This window comes from Solea solea, chromosome 11 (genome assembly GCF_958295425.1).
Source record: "Solea solea chromosome 11, fSolSol10.1, whole genome shotgun sequence".
NCBI classification, from domain to species: Eukaryota; Metazoa; Chordata; class Actinopteri; order Pleuronectiformes; family Soleidae; genus Solea; species Solea solea.
Window position 1 is genome coordinate 2,269,681 of NC_081144.1, and position 19,104 is coordinate 2,288,784.

The 19,104-nt window shown below is 38.9% G+C and overlaps 1 protein-coding gene across 1 annotated transcript; it reads left to right on the forward strand.

The window, feature by feature from the left end:
• Positions 1 to 2,145: 2,145 nt before the first annotated feature.
• LOC131467994 (uncharacterized) lies at positions 2,146 to 8,424 on the forward strand. Its single transcript, XM_058641815.1, has 8 exons — positions 2,146 to 2,241; positions 2,864 to 3,013; positions 3,139 to 3,261; positions 3,829 to 5,932; positions 6,211 to 6,252; positions 6,493 to 6,585; positions 6,930 to 7,043; positions 7,484 to 8,424. Exons 1-8 carry the CDS (start codon positions 2,200 to 2,202, stop codon positions 7,693 to 7,695), a joined length of 2,880 nt encoding a protein of 959 aa, XP_058497798.1. The 5' UTR covers positions 2,146 to 2,199; the 3' UTR covers positions 7,696 to 8,424.
• The last annotated feature ends 10,680 nt before the right edge of the window (positions 8,425 to 19,104 follow it).

The window sequence follows — 19,104 nt, forward strand, 5'->3', positions numbered from 1 at the left end:
AAGACCCTCAGACTCCTGCAGCAGCAGAGACAGAGACCAACCCTCTACCTCAGATGTTCCACATGGAATCAAAGCCAGATGAGACTAACGCACAGGTAAAATGACATTGTAGATGCATCCATCACCAATATCTGTGGTGACTTGTATGAAGCTGTTCTACTTTCAAATGGGCCAATGTTCACATTGTCAGAAGTACTTTTTGGGTGGTGTGATAATGGCCAGTTAATGTCACACACACACACGCATGTTTCCAGTCATGTCCTTATGGGGCCTTTTATGTCACAAACACACTTGTTCTCTTGTCTCTCCTCGATGAGACCAGGTAACATACTGTAACACACCACTCGTATGTTTCTAGTCTCACCCATGTGGGGCCCTTCCGTGTGGTTCTCACTCAAACTGTTCCTATGGCACTGTCCAGAACCTGACATAATCTCAAGTTTGATTTTAACATTTGTAATTGCACACTGTCTGAGCTGTTATGAGTTTGAAAGCAAACTTTACAATGTGACCCACTGCAAATCCTTATCATAGGTTGTGAGAGGTGCCTACTACTTTTAGAAAGACTATGTTGTGCTCTCAGTTTGACGGTCTGTGCTTTCAGAAACAGTTTAACCATTAGGTAACCTTATTAGCCTGTAAATGTCTCCACATACAGTTGTGATTTCTGTCAGTTCTAATTGTCTTCTTGTCTGCTATCTAAATTTCAGGTGAAAGACCCTCAGACTCCTGCAGCAGCAGAGACAGAGACCAACCCTCTACCTCAGATGTTCCACATGGAATCAAAGCCAGATGAGACTAACGCACAGGTAAAATGACATTGTAGACGCATCCATCACCAATATCTGTGGTGACTTGTATGAAGCTGTTCTACTTTCAAAATGGGCCAATGTTCACATTTTCAGAAGTACTTTTTGGGTGGTGTGATAATGGCCAGTTAATGTCACACACACACACGCATGTTTCCAGTCATGTCCTTATGGGGCCTTTTATGTCACAAACACACTTGTTCTCTCGTCTCTCCTCGATGAGACCAGGTAACATACTGTAACACACCACTCGTATGTTTCTAGTCTCACCCATGTGGGGCCCTTCCGTGTGGTTCTCACTCAAACTGTTCCTATGGCACTGTCCAGAACCTGACATAATCTCAAGTTTGATTTTAACATTTGTAATTGCACACTGTCTGAGCTGTTATGAGTTTGAAAGCAAACTTTACAATGTGACCCACTGCAAATCCTTATCATAGGTTATGAGAGGTGCCTACTTCTTTTAGAAAGACTATGTTGTGCTCTCAGTTTGAAGGTCTGTGCCGTTTCAGAAACAGTTTTACCATTAGGTAACCTTATTAGCCTGTAAATGTCTCCACATACGGTTGTGATTTCTGTCAGTTCTAATTGTCTTCTTGTCTGCTATCTAAATTTCAGGTGAAAGACCCTCAGACTCCTGCAGCAGCAGAGACAGAGACCAACCCTCTACCTCAGATGTTCCACATGGAATCAAAGCCAGATGAGACTAACGCACAGGTAAAATGACATTGTAGATGCATCCATCACCAATATCTGTGGTGACTTGTATGAAGCTGTTCTACTTTCAAAATGGGCCAATGTTCACATTGTCAGAATTACTTTTTGGGTGGTGTGATAATGGCCAGTTAATGTCACACACACACGCATGTTTCCAGTCATGTCCTTATGGGGCCTTTTATGTCACAAACACACTTGTTCTCTCGTCTCTCCTCGATGAGACCAGGTAACATACTGTAACACACCACTCGTATGTTTCTAGTCTCACCCATGTGGGGCCCTTCCGTGTGGTTCTCACTCAAACTGTTCCTATGGCACTGTCCAGAACCTGGCATAATCTCAAGTTTGATTTTAACATTTGTAATTGCACACTGTCTGAGCTGTTATGAGTTTGAAAGCAAACTTTACAATGTGACCCACTGCAAATCCTTATCATAGGTTATGAGAGGTGCCTACTACTTTTAGAAAGACTATGTTGTGCTCTCAGTTTGACGGTCTGTGCTGTTTCAGAAACAGTTTAACCATTAGGTAACCTTATTAGCCTGTAAATGTCTCCACATACAGTTGTAATTTCTGTCAGTTCTAATTGTCTTCTTGTCTGCTATCTAAATTTCAGGTGAAAGACCCTCAGACTCCTGCAGCAGCAGAGACAGAGACCAACCCTCTACCTCAGATGTTCCACATGGAATCAAAGCCAGATGAGACTAACGCACAGGTAAAATGACATTGTAGACGCATCCATCACCAATATCTGCGGTGACTTGTATGAAGCTGTTATACTTCCACTGTCTACTGGGCCACTGTTTACATTTCTTTACTGTATTTAGCTTTTTGGTCAGATCATGTCATGATCAAAACTACTTAACAATCCTAAAATCGTAGGTTAATAATCGCGATATGGCCTTTTATTAATACAGCGATATTTTTAGACCATGTCACGATACACGATATATATCTCGATATTTTGCCTTAGCCTTAAGTTGAAACCAAACCACCACCAGACGATGGATCCTGTGCTGTTTTTCTTCGGAATTAATTCGTCCTCCTCTGCTGGGCAAGGGCGTGTGAAGTTGCACGTATCAGACTGACGTATGTAACTAGGTGCGTTTGTTTTGTCTGTCTGTGAGAGGGAGAGACGAGAAAGCATTTGAGAGTCAGCGGCTAAAAGCAAATGCGTCACAACACTCGAGTTTCATGATATAGTCATTTTCTACATCGCACAGACAACAAGCCGCGATATATCGAGTATATTCAATATATCGAGTATATTCAATATATCAAGTATATTCGATATATCGCCCAGCCCTACTTGACATACTTTTTTTTTTTTTTTGCAGATGGACAGTGGACCAGAGGTTTCTCGTCATTCGTGCGATTCAGATGAAACTGTTCTGAAAGAAACCTGTGATGAGGCTTCTCCAAACAACCATTCCAGAGAGCAATCAGATGATGAACTTCCACCTCTGAGACGCACAAAAAGCATTATGGTAAGCTCCTAAAATCTATTTAAAACAATATGAGTACATAGCTGATGGGCACTTTTCCCTGCAGTTTGTTTTTCTATCGTGTCAACAAAAAGGGAAAATCATATCTCCATGTTTTCCCTTTGCAGATGGATCGACTACAAGATTTTGCTGGCTGTCTCTACGATTCAAGTGATGACAGCACAGAGGGCACTTTGATTTCTAAGCCTGAAAGGGATTCACAGAGGCTGAGAAGAAGCTCTCGCCATCCTGTAAGTCTTTAATTGATTCTTGTATTTGTATCATTTTGAGGCTTTATTGTGTGTATATATGACATATTCAAATTGTTTCAAGGTTTTAATGAGGGAGGGGCACAATTTAGATTTCACCAGCTATAGGCAATATTTGCTTTTTCTCACAACTGTATGCACAATGGTGTAGTACCGGGGCTTGGACTTTATGTACTCTAACCGGGTCGGATCGGGCCTTAATTTTCATGTCCGTTGATACTCTAACCCGTGCAATACATGCAATATGATCGTGTCTGACTGGAAACGCTGGCAGAACCAATGTTAACGGTCAGACAGACCTCCTGGTTCTTTTCATTTAAAGTAAATGAAAATGGCAATACCTAGTTTTTAGTAAAAGTTTTAGTCTAACATTAATTAGCAGTATGTCTTTCTATTTCTTTACACTTACTTGAACTTAAAATACTCAGTATAGAAGGCTCCATAGAGAATTTATCTTCACGCTGTATGCATATACAATTAAAGTGTACTCAGATTGTTTACACTTAATATGTTACAAAATGAGTTACATTTTTTTTTCTTTCTTTAAAGATTCAGATGCCTCTTGTGGAATCAGATAACTCTAACATTGGCAGTGAAGATGAGTACATTCCATGTCCCAAGGACGAAAGCACAGAAAGTGATAGCAGTTTGGAATTAACCCTGGAAAATAAAAAAAGGAACAAAGGTGCATCTAGTGAGAGCAGAAGAAAGTCTTCCAGTCGGAGCAAGTTTAAGCCCAGGGAGAGTGGAAGTGAGTCCTCCAAGCAGAAAAGAAGCAGGTCTTCCAGTCAGAGCCAGCTTGATTTTAGCCAGAAGAGACCCTTTAAAACAGGTCATGACCCCACACAAATATTTCCAAATAGCAGAGTTGATGGTAATGAAAAGAAAATAGTTGCAACATATTCTAAAAAGGATGTGAGTGTTTCAATGCCCCTGGAAGAAGAGCAGTCTATGTATGTCAATCCAGTTTTAAAGAAGATGGATGGGTCTAGAAGCTACAACAAAAAACATTTCTGCTTTTATTGCAGAAAGTTTGTCCAGAAAATGTCAAGGCACTTGTGGCGTAAACACCAAGATGAAACAGATGTTGCAAAAGCATTCAGTTTGCCAAAGAACTCAAAAGAAAGGAAACTGCAGTTGGACTACATACGAAATAAGGGCAACTTTGAGCACAATAGTGAGGTTTTGGAGACACAGAAAGGCAAACTCATCCCATGGAAGCAACCACAGAAAAAATCTGAAGGACAGGAATTTGCACATTGTATTCACTGCTATGGTTTGTTCTCAAGAAGAGCAATGTGGCGGCATTTTCAGGTTTGCAACTTCAAACCCGAGAGTAGTAAACCCGGTAAAACTCGTGTTCTTTCTTTGTGTGCTTTCGCTGAACCTGCTCCACCTGGATTTAATGATGCTTATTGGAAGTTCTTAAGTGTTATGAATCAAGACAGGATTGCAGTTGCTATTAAAGAAGACCGCTGTATTCTTGAATATGGTTACAGACTGTTCAGGAAGAACGAGAAGGTGGTCAGTCAACACCAGTATATTCGGCAAAAACTGAGAGAGCTTGGCAGGCTGTTATTGAAAGCAAGACAAGTTACACATGTGAAGACCATCCAAGAACTCATAAAACCTGAACAGTACAGTCAGGTGGTCACTACTGCAAAGAGCCTATCTGGATTCAGTGAGCAAACTGGCAAATACCAATGTCCGTCTCTTGCTCGCAAGGTTGGACACAGCTTGTATTCTTTGGCCATGTTTATCAAGTCCGAAGGCCTGAAAAAGAAAGATAAACAAGCTACTCAAGATGCTGAGGAGTTTGCGCTGCTTTATCAAGAAAGTTGGAGATTTGACATTGCAAGCCAAGCATTAACTCAACTTGACCAGACCAAATGGAATGCTCCTCTACTGTTACCTTTCACACAAGATATTCAAAAGTTTCATTGTCATCTAGCTGAGAAACAGCAGCAACATTTGAATGATCTGCAAAAACACCCATCACCATCAAACTGGAAGGAGCTTGCAAAAGTTACCCTCACACAAGTTGTACTGTTTAACCGGCGGAGAGGAGGGGAAGTGTCCAGGATGCTTCTGTCTGCGTATCTATCAAAGGACACATCAGACACACATGGTGACGTTAGCTTGGCCCTTACACCGCTTGAACAGAAGCTGTGCAAACATTTTGTAAGGATTACAATTGTAGGAAAGAGAGGAAGAAAGGTTCCAGTTCTTTTAACCCCAATCATGAGAGAGTCACTTGATGCTCTGACTGAGAAGAGAGAAGAATGTGGAGTGCTGTCTGAAAATGGATATCTGTTTGCATTACCTCACTCTGTCCATTACATAAGGGCTTGTGACTGCATAAGGCAGTTTGTGAAAGAATGTGATCACCTTGAAAATCCTAAAGCCTTAACATCAACAAGACTAAGGAAACATATCGCCACCCTCTCTACTGTATTGAACCTTAAGACCACAGAACTCGATCAGTTGGCAGACTTCCTTGGCCATAATATTGCTGTGCACCGAAAGCACTACCGCCTTCCGGAGGGCACCCTCCAGTTGGCCAAAATCAGCAAAGTGCTTCTGGCAATGGAACAGGGACGCCTAGGAGAATACAAAGGAAAGAGCCTGGATGAAATTCAAGTTGACGTGAATGGTACTAAGACTTATTATATTTTAAAGGTGCAATATATGATATTTAGTCTTCAGCATTCAGTAAGTGACTTAAACTGGATTTTTTAAGTAATTGAATTGTATGCAGGTAATTTGCAAGTTTAAAATCATATCCTCCTCTGTAAGACCATACATATGCAAAAATGCGTGTCAAACTTAGACATGCACACACAAACTGTATTTTTTTTCTGCTCTTGATTGCCAGATTGCCCACAGTCTCAGCTTTCCAACTCAATAATACTATATCAATTAATATTTTAGAGACCATTGGCATAGAGGGGCCTTCAGAAGAGGACATTGAAGGTATGTGATGAATGTTTTTAAATTTGTCATGGAGATTTATGAGCTTTGCATTTGTATTTTATTTTCAGGTTTCCCTGATTCACTATTTCCTGACATTATGTGAAGGCAAGGATACAAAATATAGTACATTGTCTCGGGGGTGCAAGTCTGGTTCAGCAAGACAGGGGTCTGGGATTGAAATCTACTCTATGATGCACTGTATTGTCAAAGTATAGTAGTAATATTACATTTCTCTGCCAGGAGAACAGGGGTCAGAAGATGAGGAGAGCATGTCATCCCTGAACATCTGTACCTCAACATCACAAGTCCAAAACCAGGGAGTGTCTCCAACGGGTGAGCTTGAACAATGAAAGAAGATTGATCTTGAACACTCCTCTTTAAAGACCCCCTCCGATGAAAATTGTGTTTTTCATGTTGTTTATGTGGCATTTCTCTGATGCTACAGGACATATCAGCAGAAAAGTAAGTGTGACATTTTATTTCTGAGTATTTCTGCCTTCAAATTGCAGTGAACTAAAGGCAGACGCAAACTGGCAGTACAGATTGTAAAGCCCTCCAAGGCAAAATGTGATTTGTGAATTTGGGCTGTACAAATAGAATTTGATTTGATAAAATAATCACTGTACTGACTGTTTCTTCATATTTTATGTCTTTTAATAAAGTTCTTTCTGTTCTAGATGTCACTATGCCAGGACAACAGGGGTCAGAAGATGAGGTCAGCACGTCATCCCTGCAAGAATGTACCTCCACATCGCAAGTCCAAAACCAGAGTGTGTCTGCAAGAAAGAGAGGTAAGCTTTGGGACTTGCATCCTCTTTTGGGCCAGTGCCACTCAATTGCTTTTAACGTCTTTTACCTTGTTTTTAGTGAAAATGGTCTATTGGTTGCCTTAAAAAAATAATGTTGATGGTTATATCATTGAATAAAAGCATGTCTCTGAATTCTTAATACACCTAACATAGCTTCCTACCCAGAAAGGGAATAAGACCCAATGTGTGACAATGGTTCGAAAATATATATGTGAAAAAGTATTTGCCCCCTTTCTGATTTCCTGAGTTAATTGCAAATTTGTCACACTTAAAAGTTTACGATCAGCAAACAAATTTGGAAGAATTTACTTTCAACAAAGAGTGGAAGCTAGTTTTGCGCAGTTAGTGGCCTTGTGAGCTACAGATCACAGCTCTGCAAATTGTCAATTTAATCAAAATGTGATCTCTTTCTGCCTACTTAGGTAAGCAAGCTCCTGTGAGACGTTGGACACCAGAGGAAATTGCTGCAGTAGAAAAACATCTGAAGAAGTTCATTGTGAGGCAAGATGTTCCAGGTAAAGCGGACTGTGAGCGCTGCATTGCTTCAGAACCGCAAGCGCTACAAAATAGAGACTGGAAAGCAGTCAAATATTTCATCAAAAATAGAATAACTACCATGAGAAGAAAATTATAATGAAAGCAGTTCAACGATCAGAGGTATGGACACACATTTTCAGTTTGGGTCCTATACTTTGTTTAAATGTTTTGAAATGTACTGTAGTTTAAAGTAGCTGCTGTGGTTTTAGCAGTCAACAACACATTAAACAAGTACATGTTTGGCAAAGTCAAATGTTTGATTATCTGGTTAACTTTGCAGTAATGATTGTTTTGTTTTCCTGTAATCATTAGTTGCAGCATTAGAGTCTCAATTTTGTCTCAAGCATGTTTTATGTTTTTTATATACGGACAAAAAAACTTATTTTCGTTTTGTGTAAAAAGTAGTCAGATGACTGACTTGTTCGCAAAATAAATACATGTGCCTTCAGGATAACTTGTTGAAAGCATTTTATTTTATTGTTAGCATATAGCATATCTGTCTCAAGTCTTATTAAGTGCTGGTGCTAACGATCATTATTTGATTACCATGCTACTACCCTGTCTTCCTGTTGATGTTGTAAGATGATAGCACATGCAGTAGTTAATGAGCTAACAAGGCATCTAAATTTGCACGTGTAAAGGGAAATGAGATGGAATGAAGGAAGAAGAGTATTTAATTTTGAAATATAGATCCTTAATGCAGTCAGAGTCTATGTGCAGTAGAAACCATTAATGGGCCCCAGATAGTAACCTAACACCCCACAAAGATATAAAAACAAGAGAAGTGTATGTGTGTGTGACACTGGACCTCACAAGTACTGTATGTTAGAAACTGGGCCCACAAGTGACCAAAAACTGGCATGGAGACAAAAGTTTAGAATCTTGGTACATTGAAGTGATTTTTGTGATTGGGATTTTTTTTTCATCTTACCTGATTTTTTACAGCAGTGTAGAACCACTGGAAAGGGTGGATCCCATAAATGACCAAAGAACTGGTGGGCCCCCTGAGGGGCAAACACCAGTATGTGTGTGTGTGTGTGTGTGTGCAGAATACACACAAGATAGAGCAAAGGAAATTCAAGAAGAGAAGTTGGGTAGTGTTGGACAGTTTGTGCTAAATCAATGGCAACATCCTGAATTAGGACTAGAAAGATCTAGAAAGATTGGGTTTTCTTCCCCTCACAGCACTGAAACATCATCTCTGTTAAAAAACACACTAGAATGTCGTCATGACACCATATTAGGACCTCATCCACACAAACAGATTCAGTTTCCCTTTACAATCTTTTTTCTTTTTGTAACCATGAACCTCCCAAAATGACACTAAACACTGTAGTAAATATGCCAGGCCTGTGTGTGGCGCTGTAACGTTGCCTAAAGCCAATTGGCCAAGAGAATAACTGGTTAGATTTCAGTCTCGATCTGGTCCTTCCGACAATTGTGGGTAACCTCCGATTTTAGGCTGAATTGAACAGATTATCTGCACAATTATCTCAGCACAAAATATCGCGCACACACAGACAGACAGTTGGCCTCCATGTCTGTTTATATTCTGAAGTTACTCCTCCCTGAAAGGGTTTGATTTAATGCCAAGTGTGTGTGGTCAGGATTAAAACATTAGTTAAAGTTCATTTTGTCTGTGTTCTCCCACATTTTTAAATCAGTCTTCTAGTGTTGGCAGAGCTAAAGGAATCCAAAAATACATGACATCTGATTCTGAACAAACTGCTCATGGAGTTGATTGTGTTTGAGCAAACTTTTAGTCATGAAATGTAAATGCAACAATTTGGGCAGTTATTTGATGTCATTTTAGAGGAAACAGAGTTCCCCTTGCAGTTTTAAAGCAATTCCCTCTGGTAGTAAAGCAACATAAATTAAAGACTTATTTCTTTGAGTGTGGTTTGCAGCACTGGAGATAATTATTAAACAGAAAAGGACTCAGGAAATAAGGTGCATGAACCACATTAATCAATGAAAGCAACACGAACACACATCCCAACAGCAAGCTACACAGTCTTTCCCTCGAACACTGCTCGGGTGGCTTCTTATATCCTTCCTAGCCCCGCCCTAATTGGACTGAACCATTGCATGAGGTAAAGGTAGGTTAAACTAAAACAGAGAGAACTCAATAACCTTGAGCCTGCAACAGAAACATATAGAAAAATGTCTTTAAGTAAATGTAAAATGACGCTATGAAAATCAACAACTTAACAACTGTTAAAGAAAAACATGATTGAAATGTCTGTCTTAGTATTAAAAATCACACACACACACACACACACAGGGAGAGAGAGAGAGAGAGAGAGAGAGAGAGAGAGAGAGAGAGAGAGAGAGAGAGAGAGAGAGAGAGAGAGAGAGAGAGAGAGAGAGAGAGAGAGAGAGAGAGAGAGAGAGAGAGAGAGAGAGAGAGAGAGAGAGAGAGAGAGAGAGATAGAGAGAGAGAGAGAGAGAGAGAGAGAGAGAGAGAGAGAGAGAGAGAGAGAGAGAGAGAGAGAGAGAGAGAGAGAGAGAGAGAGACCAGGTGAAATTAATGAGAGACATTTTGAGATTGTTTTTTCACTTTTATCCAGACAATTATGTTTAATTAAAAAAAACCTCTTTACTTTATTGTCCTGTAGAGAAATTTGTCTTAGACTCATGCTGGGCATGATAAATGATACAAATGCAATTAAAGCAATAAAAACAAAACAAGGCACACTGTATCAATCACAATAATCACAATAAACTCTTCTTCCCTGGTCCAGTTTCATGTTTTAGGCAGTTTTTAGCTTTTGTGGACACACAGGTGACGGCAGAGTGTGTAAATCTACTGAGATCCGTTAATATCACAGATGTCCTGTGGTTAAATGACATTACTCCGCTCACCCATGTAAAACTAATCCCGTCTGAATTGTAGCTTGTGGTTACCAAACCATGCTGACATTCTATATAGAACTGGCTGGTTCACAAACCTTTTACAGTGTTACAGAGTTAAAACATGCAAGAAAATCATGAACACACAAGAGCCACAGTGTCCAGTACAGGAATCTCGTAACAGTGTAACAGTAACAGCGAGGGGCAAGTATGAAGGTGAGGAGCAGACAAAAAACTCAAATATAAATCAGAGAGCTGGATAATTAAAGATAATATAATTCTCATTATCTGACAGTCACCGATCCCTGCGTGTATAATTACAGAGTGATATTTTTACGATAGCATTAGTACAGAAAACATCATTTCTAATGGCGTCTCGGAGGGAACGAGAGAGTCTGTGTGATTTAAATGAGACAAACACAGGCTCGTTTAGTGATTTAAGAGCAGAAAACGTCTCCGCTCTCTGGATCGTGGAATCACCAGTTAACATTTCCAGAGAATCACTTTTCACACTGGTGTTTGTTCTTGCAGCAACATTTATTTAATATGTTGTAAGAGGTTTTAGTTCTTTGTGTCTGGTTTTCACTTCTTCTTATATTTGGAGGTCTTCCCTGTCCCGTCGTCCCTCCTCTGATTGTTGGCTCCGCCCTGACGCGAGTCACCTGACTCTCATGAGTTTCACCTGTGTTCAATCAGTCTCCCCTGACTCCACAGTGTATTTAGTCTCTGCTCTCCTCAGTGTCTCTGTCGCGTCGTTCTGTTTGTGTCATGAGGTTTTTCTTTGTGTTCTCAGGGTGTTTTTTTTGTAGTTTTCTTCAATGTCACCATATCCAGTTGTTTTTGCTTACTTTGTTAAGCTTTACTCTTTGTTCAAAAGTGTGAGTCCTAAACTTTTGTGAACCTGACAGAACCACATTTGAAAGCTATGCACACAGAGCTTGACAAATGTATTAGACCACCTGTCGTAAAAATGAGAAGATATTTTAGAAATCTGATTACTAACTAAAAATGTTAGTTATTTATTTGGAAAATAACAAACTGAATACACTTTTTATACAGGGAAGTCAGAAATGAAGCAAACCTAACATTCAAATACTTAAATAAATGTTTCTGTTCAGGAATGTAAGTAAATAACTTTAACTTGTTGTCTTAATCAAGAAATAATGCACTTTACTTTTTTTGTAAAACGGTAAACTTAAAAATTCATGGATAACAATAATTATATTTTAGCATTAAAATGATCATTTCAGTGAAAGAGCTTCTATATACTGCTGCATTTAACATTATAAAACATTTTGGCTTTGATAGGTGATCTTATACATTTGTTGAACACTATATATAATTAAAACAGAAGCTGAAGACATTAATATTGTACTACCATGATATGTGAGGCATAATGTTGGATATTGCACCTTTTTTTTTTTTAAATTGTACAAAATAAAGCAGACTTGATTCATTTAGAGCTTCACATTAACCTTAGTCTCTCACGTTGACGAGTCGCCTTCAGGCAGCTCACAGCAAACACGACGAGAGAAGAAAAATGTCCGTCTTTTGTTTTGAATCTGAGTCACGCTGTGAATCAAGGTCAGTGTTTTCTCTTTATTTATGAGCAAAAATAGCATCCAACACAGAGAGCATGTTGCCAAGAGTGCTGGTGATGGGAGACATAGGACGCATGACGTCCATTTACAAAGCACTGCACATTAGCTTCTAATGCTCGCTCACTCACTCACTCACTCATTCATCTTCTTCTGCTTTATCCTCCACGTGAGGGTCACACAAGGGTCACTGGTGCCAATCCCAGCTGACATAAGGCAAAAGGCAGGGACACACCTAATCCCTATATTGCATGTTTTTGGACTGTGGGAGGAAGCTGGAGGGCCTGGAGAAAACCCCCCCACACACACACACACACACAGGGAGAACATGCTAACTCCATGCAGAAAGACCCGGGTTCCAACCGGTGCTGGAACCCAGCAAGGCAACAGTGCTAACCACTACACCAACCGTGTGGCCCTTTGATGACACGACTTTAACGTCTTAAAAATCTTCCCCATTTCAAAACCTAGGTATTGAAGTATATGAACTTAGAAGAATACATTAACACAGTTAATGTTTAATCCTGAAATGTATTAATATGGACATTAATAAGTAAACATGAGACAAGAGGGTATTCTGGACACATGACGGCTTTACAATATGCATCCTGTATAATATGACAGGAAGCTTGAGGGTCTGTCCTGGATATGATGTGTTAAGGAAGTATAGATGTCTCTTGTTTGACTAAATGGTGATATTGTCCAAACTTGTTGCATCCAATTTATAGATCATAAGACAGTATGGTGTATATCTGGACCCTACTTGTTATTAAGTATACACGTTGCCCCATGGAAACAGGGTGAATGGCAGTGACGTGCAGTGAGCTTCATGACTGCTCTGGCGTCAGATGTCCAAATATATGGAAGCTTATATTTCAATATATTTATATTTCTTTTAATTATGCTTTAATCAACTCTTCAACAATACGATGGCAAGAAAAACAAAAGGATATTTATTAATATTCAAATTAGATTGTTGTTTTTGGCTGATCTCTCTCTCTTCGCTGACCACATGTCTTTGAATGGTCATCTAGACTATAAAAGTGCTCTATAAATACAGATCATTTACTATATTTACATGATGTGATTGGTGGTGTGAGCAGACACTTTTGTAACTTGTACAAATTGATTCTGTCTTCTCAGCCTTGGCTTCATTCACAGTTTTTGGGGTTTTGTTTGCATTTCTCAGCACAAAACATCGCACACATGTCTGTTTATATTCTGAAGTCACGTTAAATCACTCAAGATTCTGTGAGATCCCAAATTCCTGGAATCTCCTCTCCTGAAGTGTGTGTGTGTGTGTGTGTGTGTCTCGTCTCGTCTCGTCTCGTCTCGTCTCGTCTGTGTCTTTCTCTGGATTAAAATGTTGAAAATCAGTCACAGAGTTTGTTGTTTTTATGTCGAATTTAAAAAACACTACTGTGTGATAGACTTTGGGCCTGTTTTTTTATATGAAGGATGCATCATATAAAGATAATTACATTGTTTCTGTTGGAGAAGACAAAACAGAAGCAGATTAAAAACTCTACAGCTTTACGTTAAATCGGGCATGTCCAAAGTCCGGCCTGCAGTCAGATTTTGGACGGTTTTATAATGTGTTATTTATGAAAGTCATCTCCATTAGCCCAGGCCAAACCATACACAAACTATACCCCGTTTACCCGGGGAATAAACTGTCCTAGGCCAAACAACCCCTGGGGGTATAGTTTGTTCTATGCCTATAGATTTTGATTTTATTTTACACAGTATATTCCCTCACTTATATTTATGAACATGTGTATATACCCTGGAATAATCTATATTTTAGCATTTCATCCTCTATTATGTTCTCTGACTCCAGATGTGAAAGGTAGAATTATTTTTGTTTGTTCTCTCCTGCGTGGCTTAGATTTGGATAAACTTGCATTTTAAAAATGAACTTTGTTTTTATGGTCATGACGCCGTCCTTAGTCTCAACTGCCACATAGTAACCACGTGGCTTAATTAGTATTCTTAGTCACCAGCAATTATACAGTAACACGTGTATATAGTTCATCTGTGTCTCAAAGTGACAAGACACTAATTGGATCGGGGGGATCATCACAGACTGTGAATAAATACTGCAGAAGAACCTTGAGACAGAATAAAGCAGCAGTCGAGTATCACATGGAGACATGAACGAGGGAAGGAAGAAAGAGGAAGGACTCCAAGTGAAATCCTACTCCAGGTTGCTTAGGAACCTCCACGCAGAGTGACACAGTCTCATTAGGCTGCGATAACATGAGGCTCAAACACTTAGTGGTCAAGCCCTTGGAGAGGGACGGCGTTGATGAACAGCTTACAACAGCATCATCATCATCAGCACACTGTGTTTTTAAAAGTGAATAAAGGAAGCACAGATCACATTTTGTCACTGACGACTCCACGCGGTACTTTTACCTTGTGCTCACGGTCATGGCACAACTTTTGTCTTCTTTTTTTTTCTTTCTTTTTTTCTTCATACCTTCGTATAGAAACATTTCAAATATCAGTGAGTCATTCGGTTAGAAAAAAAAATATTCCGAGTTTCAAGTTCATTCCTTTTTATTATAATACACATGGTATTGGAGTTCCGGTATGAAACATTTCCGATTTTCTTTTTTTGTTGAACAAGTTGAATATGCCCACCATGAGGGTGTTTAGTAAAAGTGTAAAAATCCCTTTAAACCTCCTTAAGAGTGTCATGATAATGAGGCCGCTTGGATTTATTTTGATTTCATGGCTGTTGAATGGTCAAATGTTCAAGGAGTGAGTGATTCTGCAACTTTCAATATACATGGCAGTTATTCAATGAACTTTGAGTTGTACCAATATTTTCAAACAATCTTTTCACAAAGCAAACAAATTAACCACAAAATCAAAATAGACAAATTGCAAATAAAATATCGATTGAATCATTCAAAAATATTGGATTTTATTTGTTGGAAAATACACTTAGTTTACAATGATCTGGATTTTGTTTGCTCCGACTCTCTGCCTCACTTGTTCTGTGCGCTCCCTGATTGCGATCACAGACTATTTGAGTATTTCCTGCGTTTCCGCTACTATTTTCCGAGATTGGATTGTGTTTCCAAAAAGCGGGCACTTTATTGGTTCAGCACCGTCACATGACGGCTTTAGCACTTGTGGATAAAATCTTACTACACCCAGAGCAAACTACTGTGCAATTAAAACACTGATCATAAAAACTGCGAGGTTACAGGAGGATAACCTCTTAAATGTATTTTAACAAAGTAAGAATTAAGTAGGGCCGCCGCTCCCTGTATGCAGAGCGCATAGGGCCCCAAGTAAGTAAAGCTTTATTTGTATAGCACCTTTTAAAAACAGCAATTTACAAAGTGTATATATATATGTATGTGTGTATATGTATATTAGTATAAACAAATAATAATAATAATGGCCATATTTACCCATCATGGTATGAAGGGAGAGATGGAGCAGCATTAAAGCACAAAGGAAATTATTAGCTTATTAGTAAATTGATTTAAGGTGCTTGCAATGACATAAAAGGATAAAAAGATGGCATCTCATAAAGGCAAGTCTATAAAAATCAGTTTTAAGAAGTGATTTAAAAGATGACACTGATTTAGCAAACCTTATCTCCACGGGCAGGCCGTTCCAAAGCCTCGGAACAGTTAAGAGAGACCCACCTGCGGATCTAAGGCTGCGAACAGGCTCGTGTGGGGTCAACATGTCTGTGATATATTCAGGGGCTAGACCTTGACGAGCCTTAAAAGTGATCAGTAAAATCTTAAAATCATTTAAGTTGTCTGTTAAAACCAGTGAGAAGCCTGGCTGCTGAGTTCTGAACCAGCTGGAGGCGGGAAAGGGATTTATGACTGATGCAGGTTAGAAGGGAGTTGCAGTAATCTAAACGGGAGAATATGAGGGCGTGGACTACTTTCTCTAGGTCAGGCTGAAAAAAGAACATGAACAGGTCCATCGCTTATTATGTACCCTATCCCTCAATTTGGGCAAATGAGATGTTTTACCTAATTTGTAAAAAGAGGGGAATAAAGAGTTCAATAGGAGCCTGGTTGCAAGTGACATGGCAAAAACGGACATGACAACAGTCAAATCATGATTGTGTTTTGCACAGGAAATGGAAATGGATAGATAATCTGGTTTTACCCAGGAATATGTTAGAATATGTTAGAATGTGATGAAAGTGGTAGACAGCTTTTTTTATTTGTTCAGGTGCTTTGGTCTGGAGGATGTTATGAGGACTCAAGGCCGTGAGATGAAACACATTTATTTTATATTTATGGTTGTAAGGAAGTTGTAAAATGGGTCAGGTTAGACCAAACACTGGAGGAAGATTAAGACGTCTGTAGTGGCTGTTTGTTGAAAACAAAACTAAATCAAACTTAAACTAAACTTAATTATGTTAGGTTATTGCCAATGTGTGTACTTTTTTTTATATATATATATATATATCCAAAACACAGAAAAACAAACAGAATAAAAGGATTACTGTCTGCTTCTGTCGCTCTGGTAAATTAAATATAAATAAATTAAATAAGGCTCTTTCATACTCATACTAGTCATCCTACATAATTAACTTATGTGATGTCCAAAGCATATTTTCCACATTTAAATATGTTAAAAGATCTGTTATAGTTTTATTTTTTTCCCCCAGACAACTAAATTGGTCAAACTATTAATTCCCTGACTTGTAACTTCCTGTCTCACCTTCTTTTCTTTGTGGGATTTAAAGTGTCAAATGAAATTACTCTGGTGTCGCTCGGTTGCCAGGTTTGTACGCGAGCAGACAAAAGCAGACACCCAGTGTTTTCCGTGTTTCAAAAACAAATTGTGACGGTAACGTTAACATGTTAACATGTAACGTCAAAGTCTTTTTACTCGAGTCAAGTCGTGTGACTGGAGTCCCACATCTCTGCTGAACACTCACACATTGCCGAACGTCGTCGTTGTCGTCGTTGTTGTTGTTGTGAGCATGATGTGAAAACACGCAGGCTTGTCTAGAGGATTTCAGTTAGTCATGAAGTGTTGGACAAAGCTCTCTCTCTCTACACCCTCCACCGTCCTCCGTGTCCTCGGGGACCTCCTGAATATGAGGCTCTTTGCCTGTAGCACACGCTTGGGTCCAGTGTTCCCAGTATGTAGAAACACTGCAGTGCAAAGAGGAAAAGGGTAAAACAGATGCTCCACACACTCTGCCTTTAATTGTCTTTTTACTTCCCAGCATGACATCACTCCACGCTGTCACATGTTAACACCCCTGATTTACTGTCAGTCATTAAGCCTTTACTTTTACTTTACACTACATTTCCTCTTACTCTCTGTTACTCATTTTCTACCAAATCAAATCAGAAGAAGAGTTGGTATTATGGTCTGTATTTATATAGAGCATTTCTAGTCTTGATGATCTGCTTTAACACAACAGTTTTACCCATTCACACGCTTCAACATGGAGTAAAGTGTCTTACTCAGGAATTGAACCCACAACCTTCCAGTTAAAAAAACCACATGGCTCAATCCTAACTCCTCACTTTTTTAAATACTTTTACTTCTAAAACTTATGTACATTTTATATCAGAAAATTACTTTTGATACTTAAATACAGTAAATGTCGTATACTTTAAGGCTTTTACTGAAGTAATATTATAAAAAAGTGACTTCAGCATCTACAAGTCATTTAAGTATACTAATAAAGCAATTTGGACTTGTACTTAGAAGTAGAATATTTCAGTACTATTTCCACCTCTGAGCAACTAAGGGTTAAAAATACATTTGGTTTGCTTCATCTCTTTGAGTCACCTTTCGGAGTCGGAGTCAGAATAATTAAATTACCATCACACTTCCTGCTTAAATTAGTTCTGTAACAAACTGTTTTTATTGTTATGACATATCACGACCGACTGGCTGGTTCTATATTTACATGGCATTCAAACCTCATCAGAGAATGATAGGAAAGCACAGTTGTAGAGTTATATGGGTTCACTGATGACTTTCTACTCATTTTCTACTCATTTCATTTTGTTCCCACCTAAAAGGTGACATTTTTACCTGAAGACTGAATCTAAAGTTCACGACACCTCCGCCCCGGCCAGGCAAACGTCCTGCAAATCCCAAGGACCAAGCTCTGAACGATGGGAGACAGAGCCTTCTGCCACGCCGCTCCCAGTCTTTGGAACGCTCTCCCTGACGACCTGAGAGCACCACTGACCCTAGACACTAGACCCAAAAGGCCTAAAAACCCACCTTTTTAAGAAAGCTTTTTAAGTTTAATTGGAGACGTTCTCTCTCCAATTATTTTTATTTTTTTATTTTATTTTTTTATTTTTATGTATGTAGCACTTTGAGATTGTTTGTTCAATATAAAGTGCATTACAAATAAAATTCATTATTATTATTATTAAAGTTTTATGGTGGCTGCGTCAGTCACTGCACTATCATTCTGTGATTGTTTTATATTAAAGTGAAATAAATAAGTGTTTTTATGGTACTGAACGGGGTAATTTAATTATTTTGTTGACTATGATCTTATCCCCAATTATCCACTTGCTCCTTTAATGAGAAATAGATTTGAATATCCCTGCAAATGTGGTAATTATGTTCAAGATTCCATATTGATTTTTTTATTAAAGTTTCTAATTATTCTGTGAAGGTGTGTAAGAGACAAGAAACAGCCCTCTGTGGTTCATGGTTTGTTTTTACAGTATGTGTCTCTTGGGTCATGATGTCCACTCCCTGTTGTGGACTGTGTGTGCAGTTCTTTGTGTGGTTGAACAGTAGAGACGGAGTCTGAACTCTCTGTGTGTTACAGAGCAGCACCTTTTTCAGGTGGGGGAGAAAAAAACCCAGAATCAGGCTGTATAACACTATCTCTGTGTAGTAAATGATTGGATTTTGAACCCTGTCGCCATAGTTACAGAGATTCATTTTTATCTTTAAGTGATTTAATTTGTTAAGAACATGTTGCTGATATAAAATGTGCAAATTAAATCACACATCACTATCTCCAAAGGGATAAGAAAACCTTTATTTCCTCTTACGACGGAAGCTAAGAGCTA

Coding starts and splice junctions, on each gene's coding strand:
- LOC131467994 (XM_058641815.1), top strand. CDS start 2,200: ATGTTCCACATGGAATCAAAGCCAGATGAGACTAACGCACAG. Junction 2,242..2,863: donor CAGATGAGACTAACGCACAG/GTAAAATGACAT, acceptor TTTTTTTTGCAG/ATGGACAGTGGACCAGAGGT. Junction 5,933..6,210: donor AATTCAAGTTGACGTGAATG/GTACTAAGACTT, acceptor TTAATATTTTAG/AGACCATTGGCATAGAGGGG.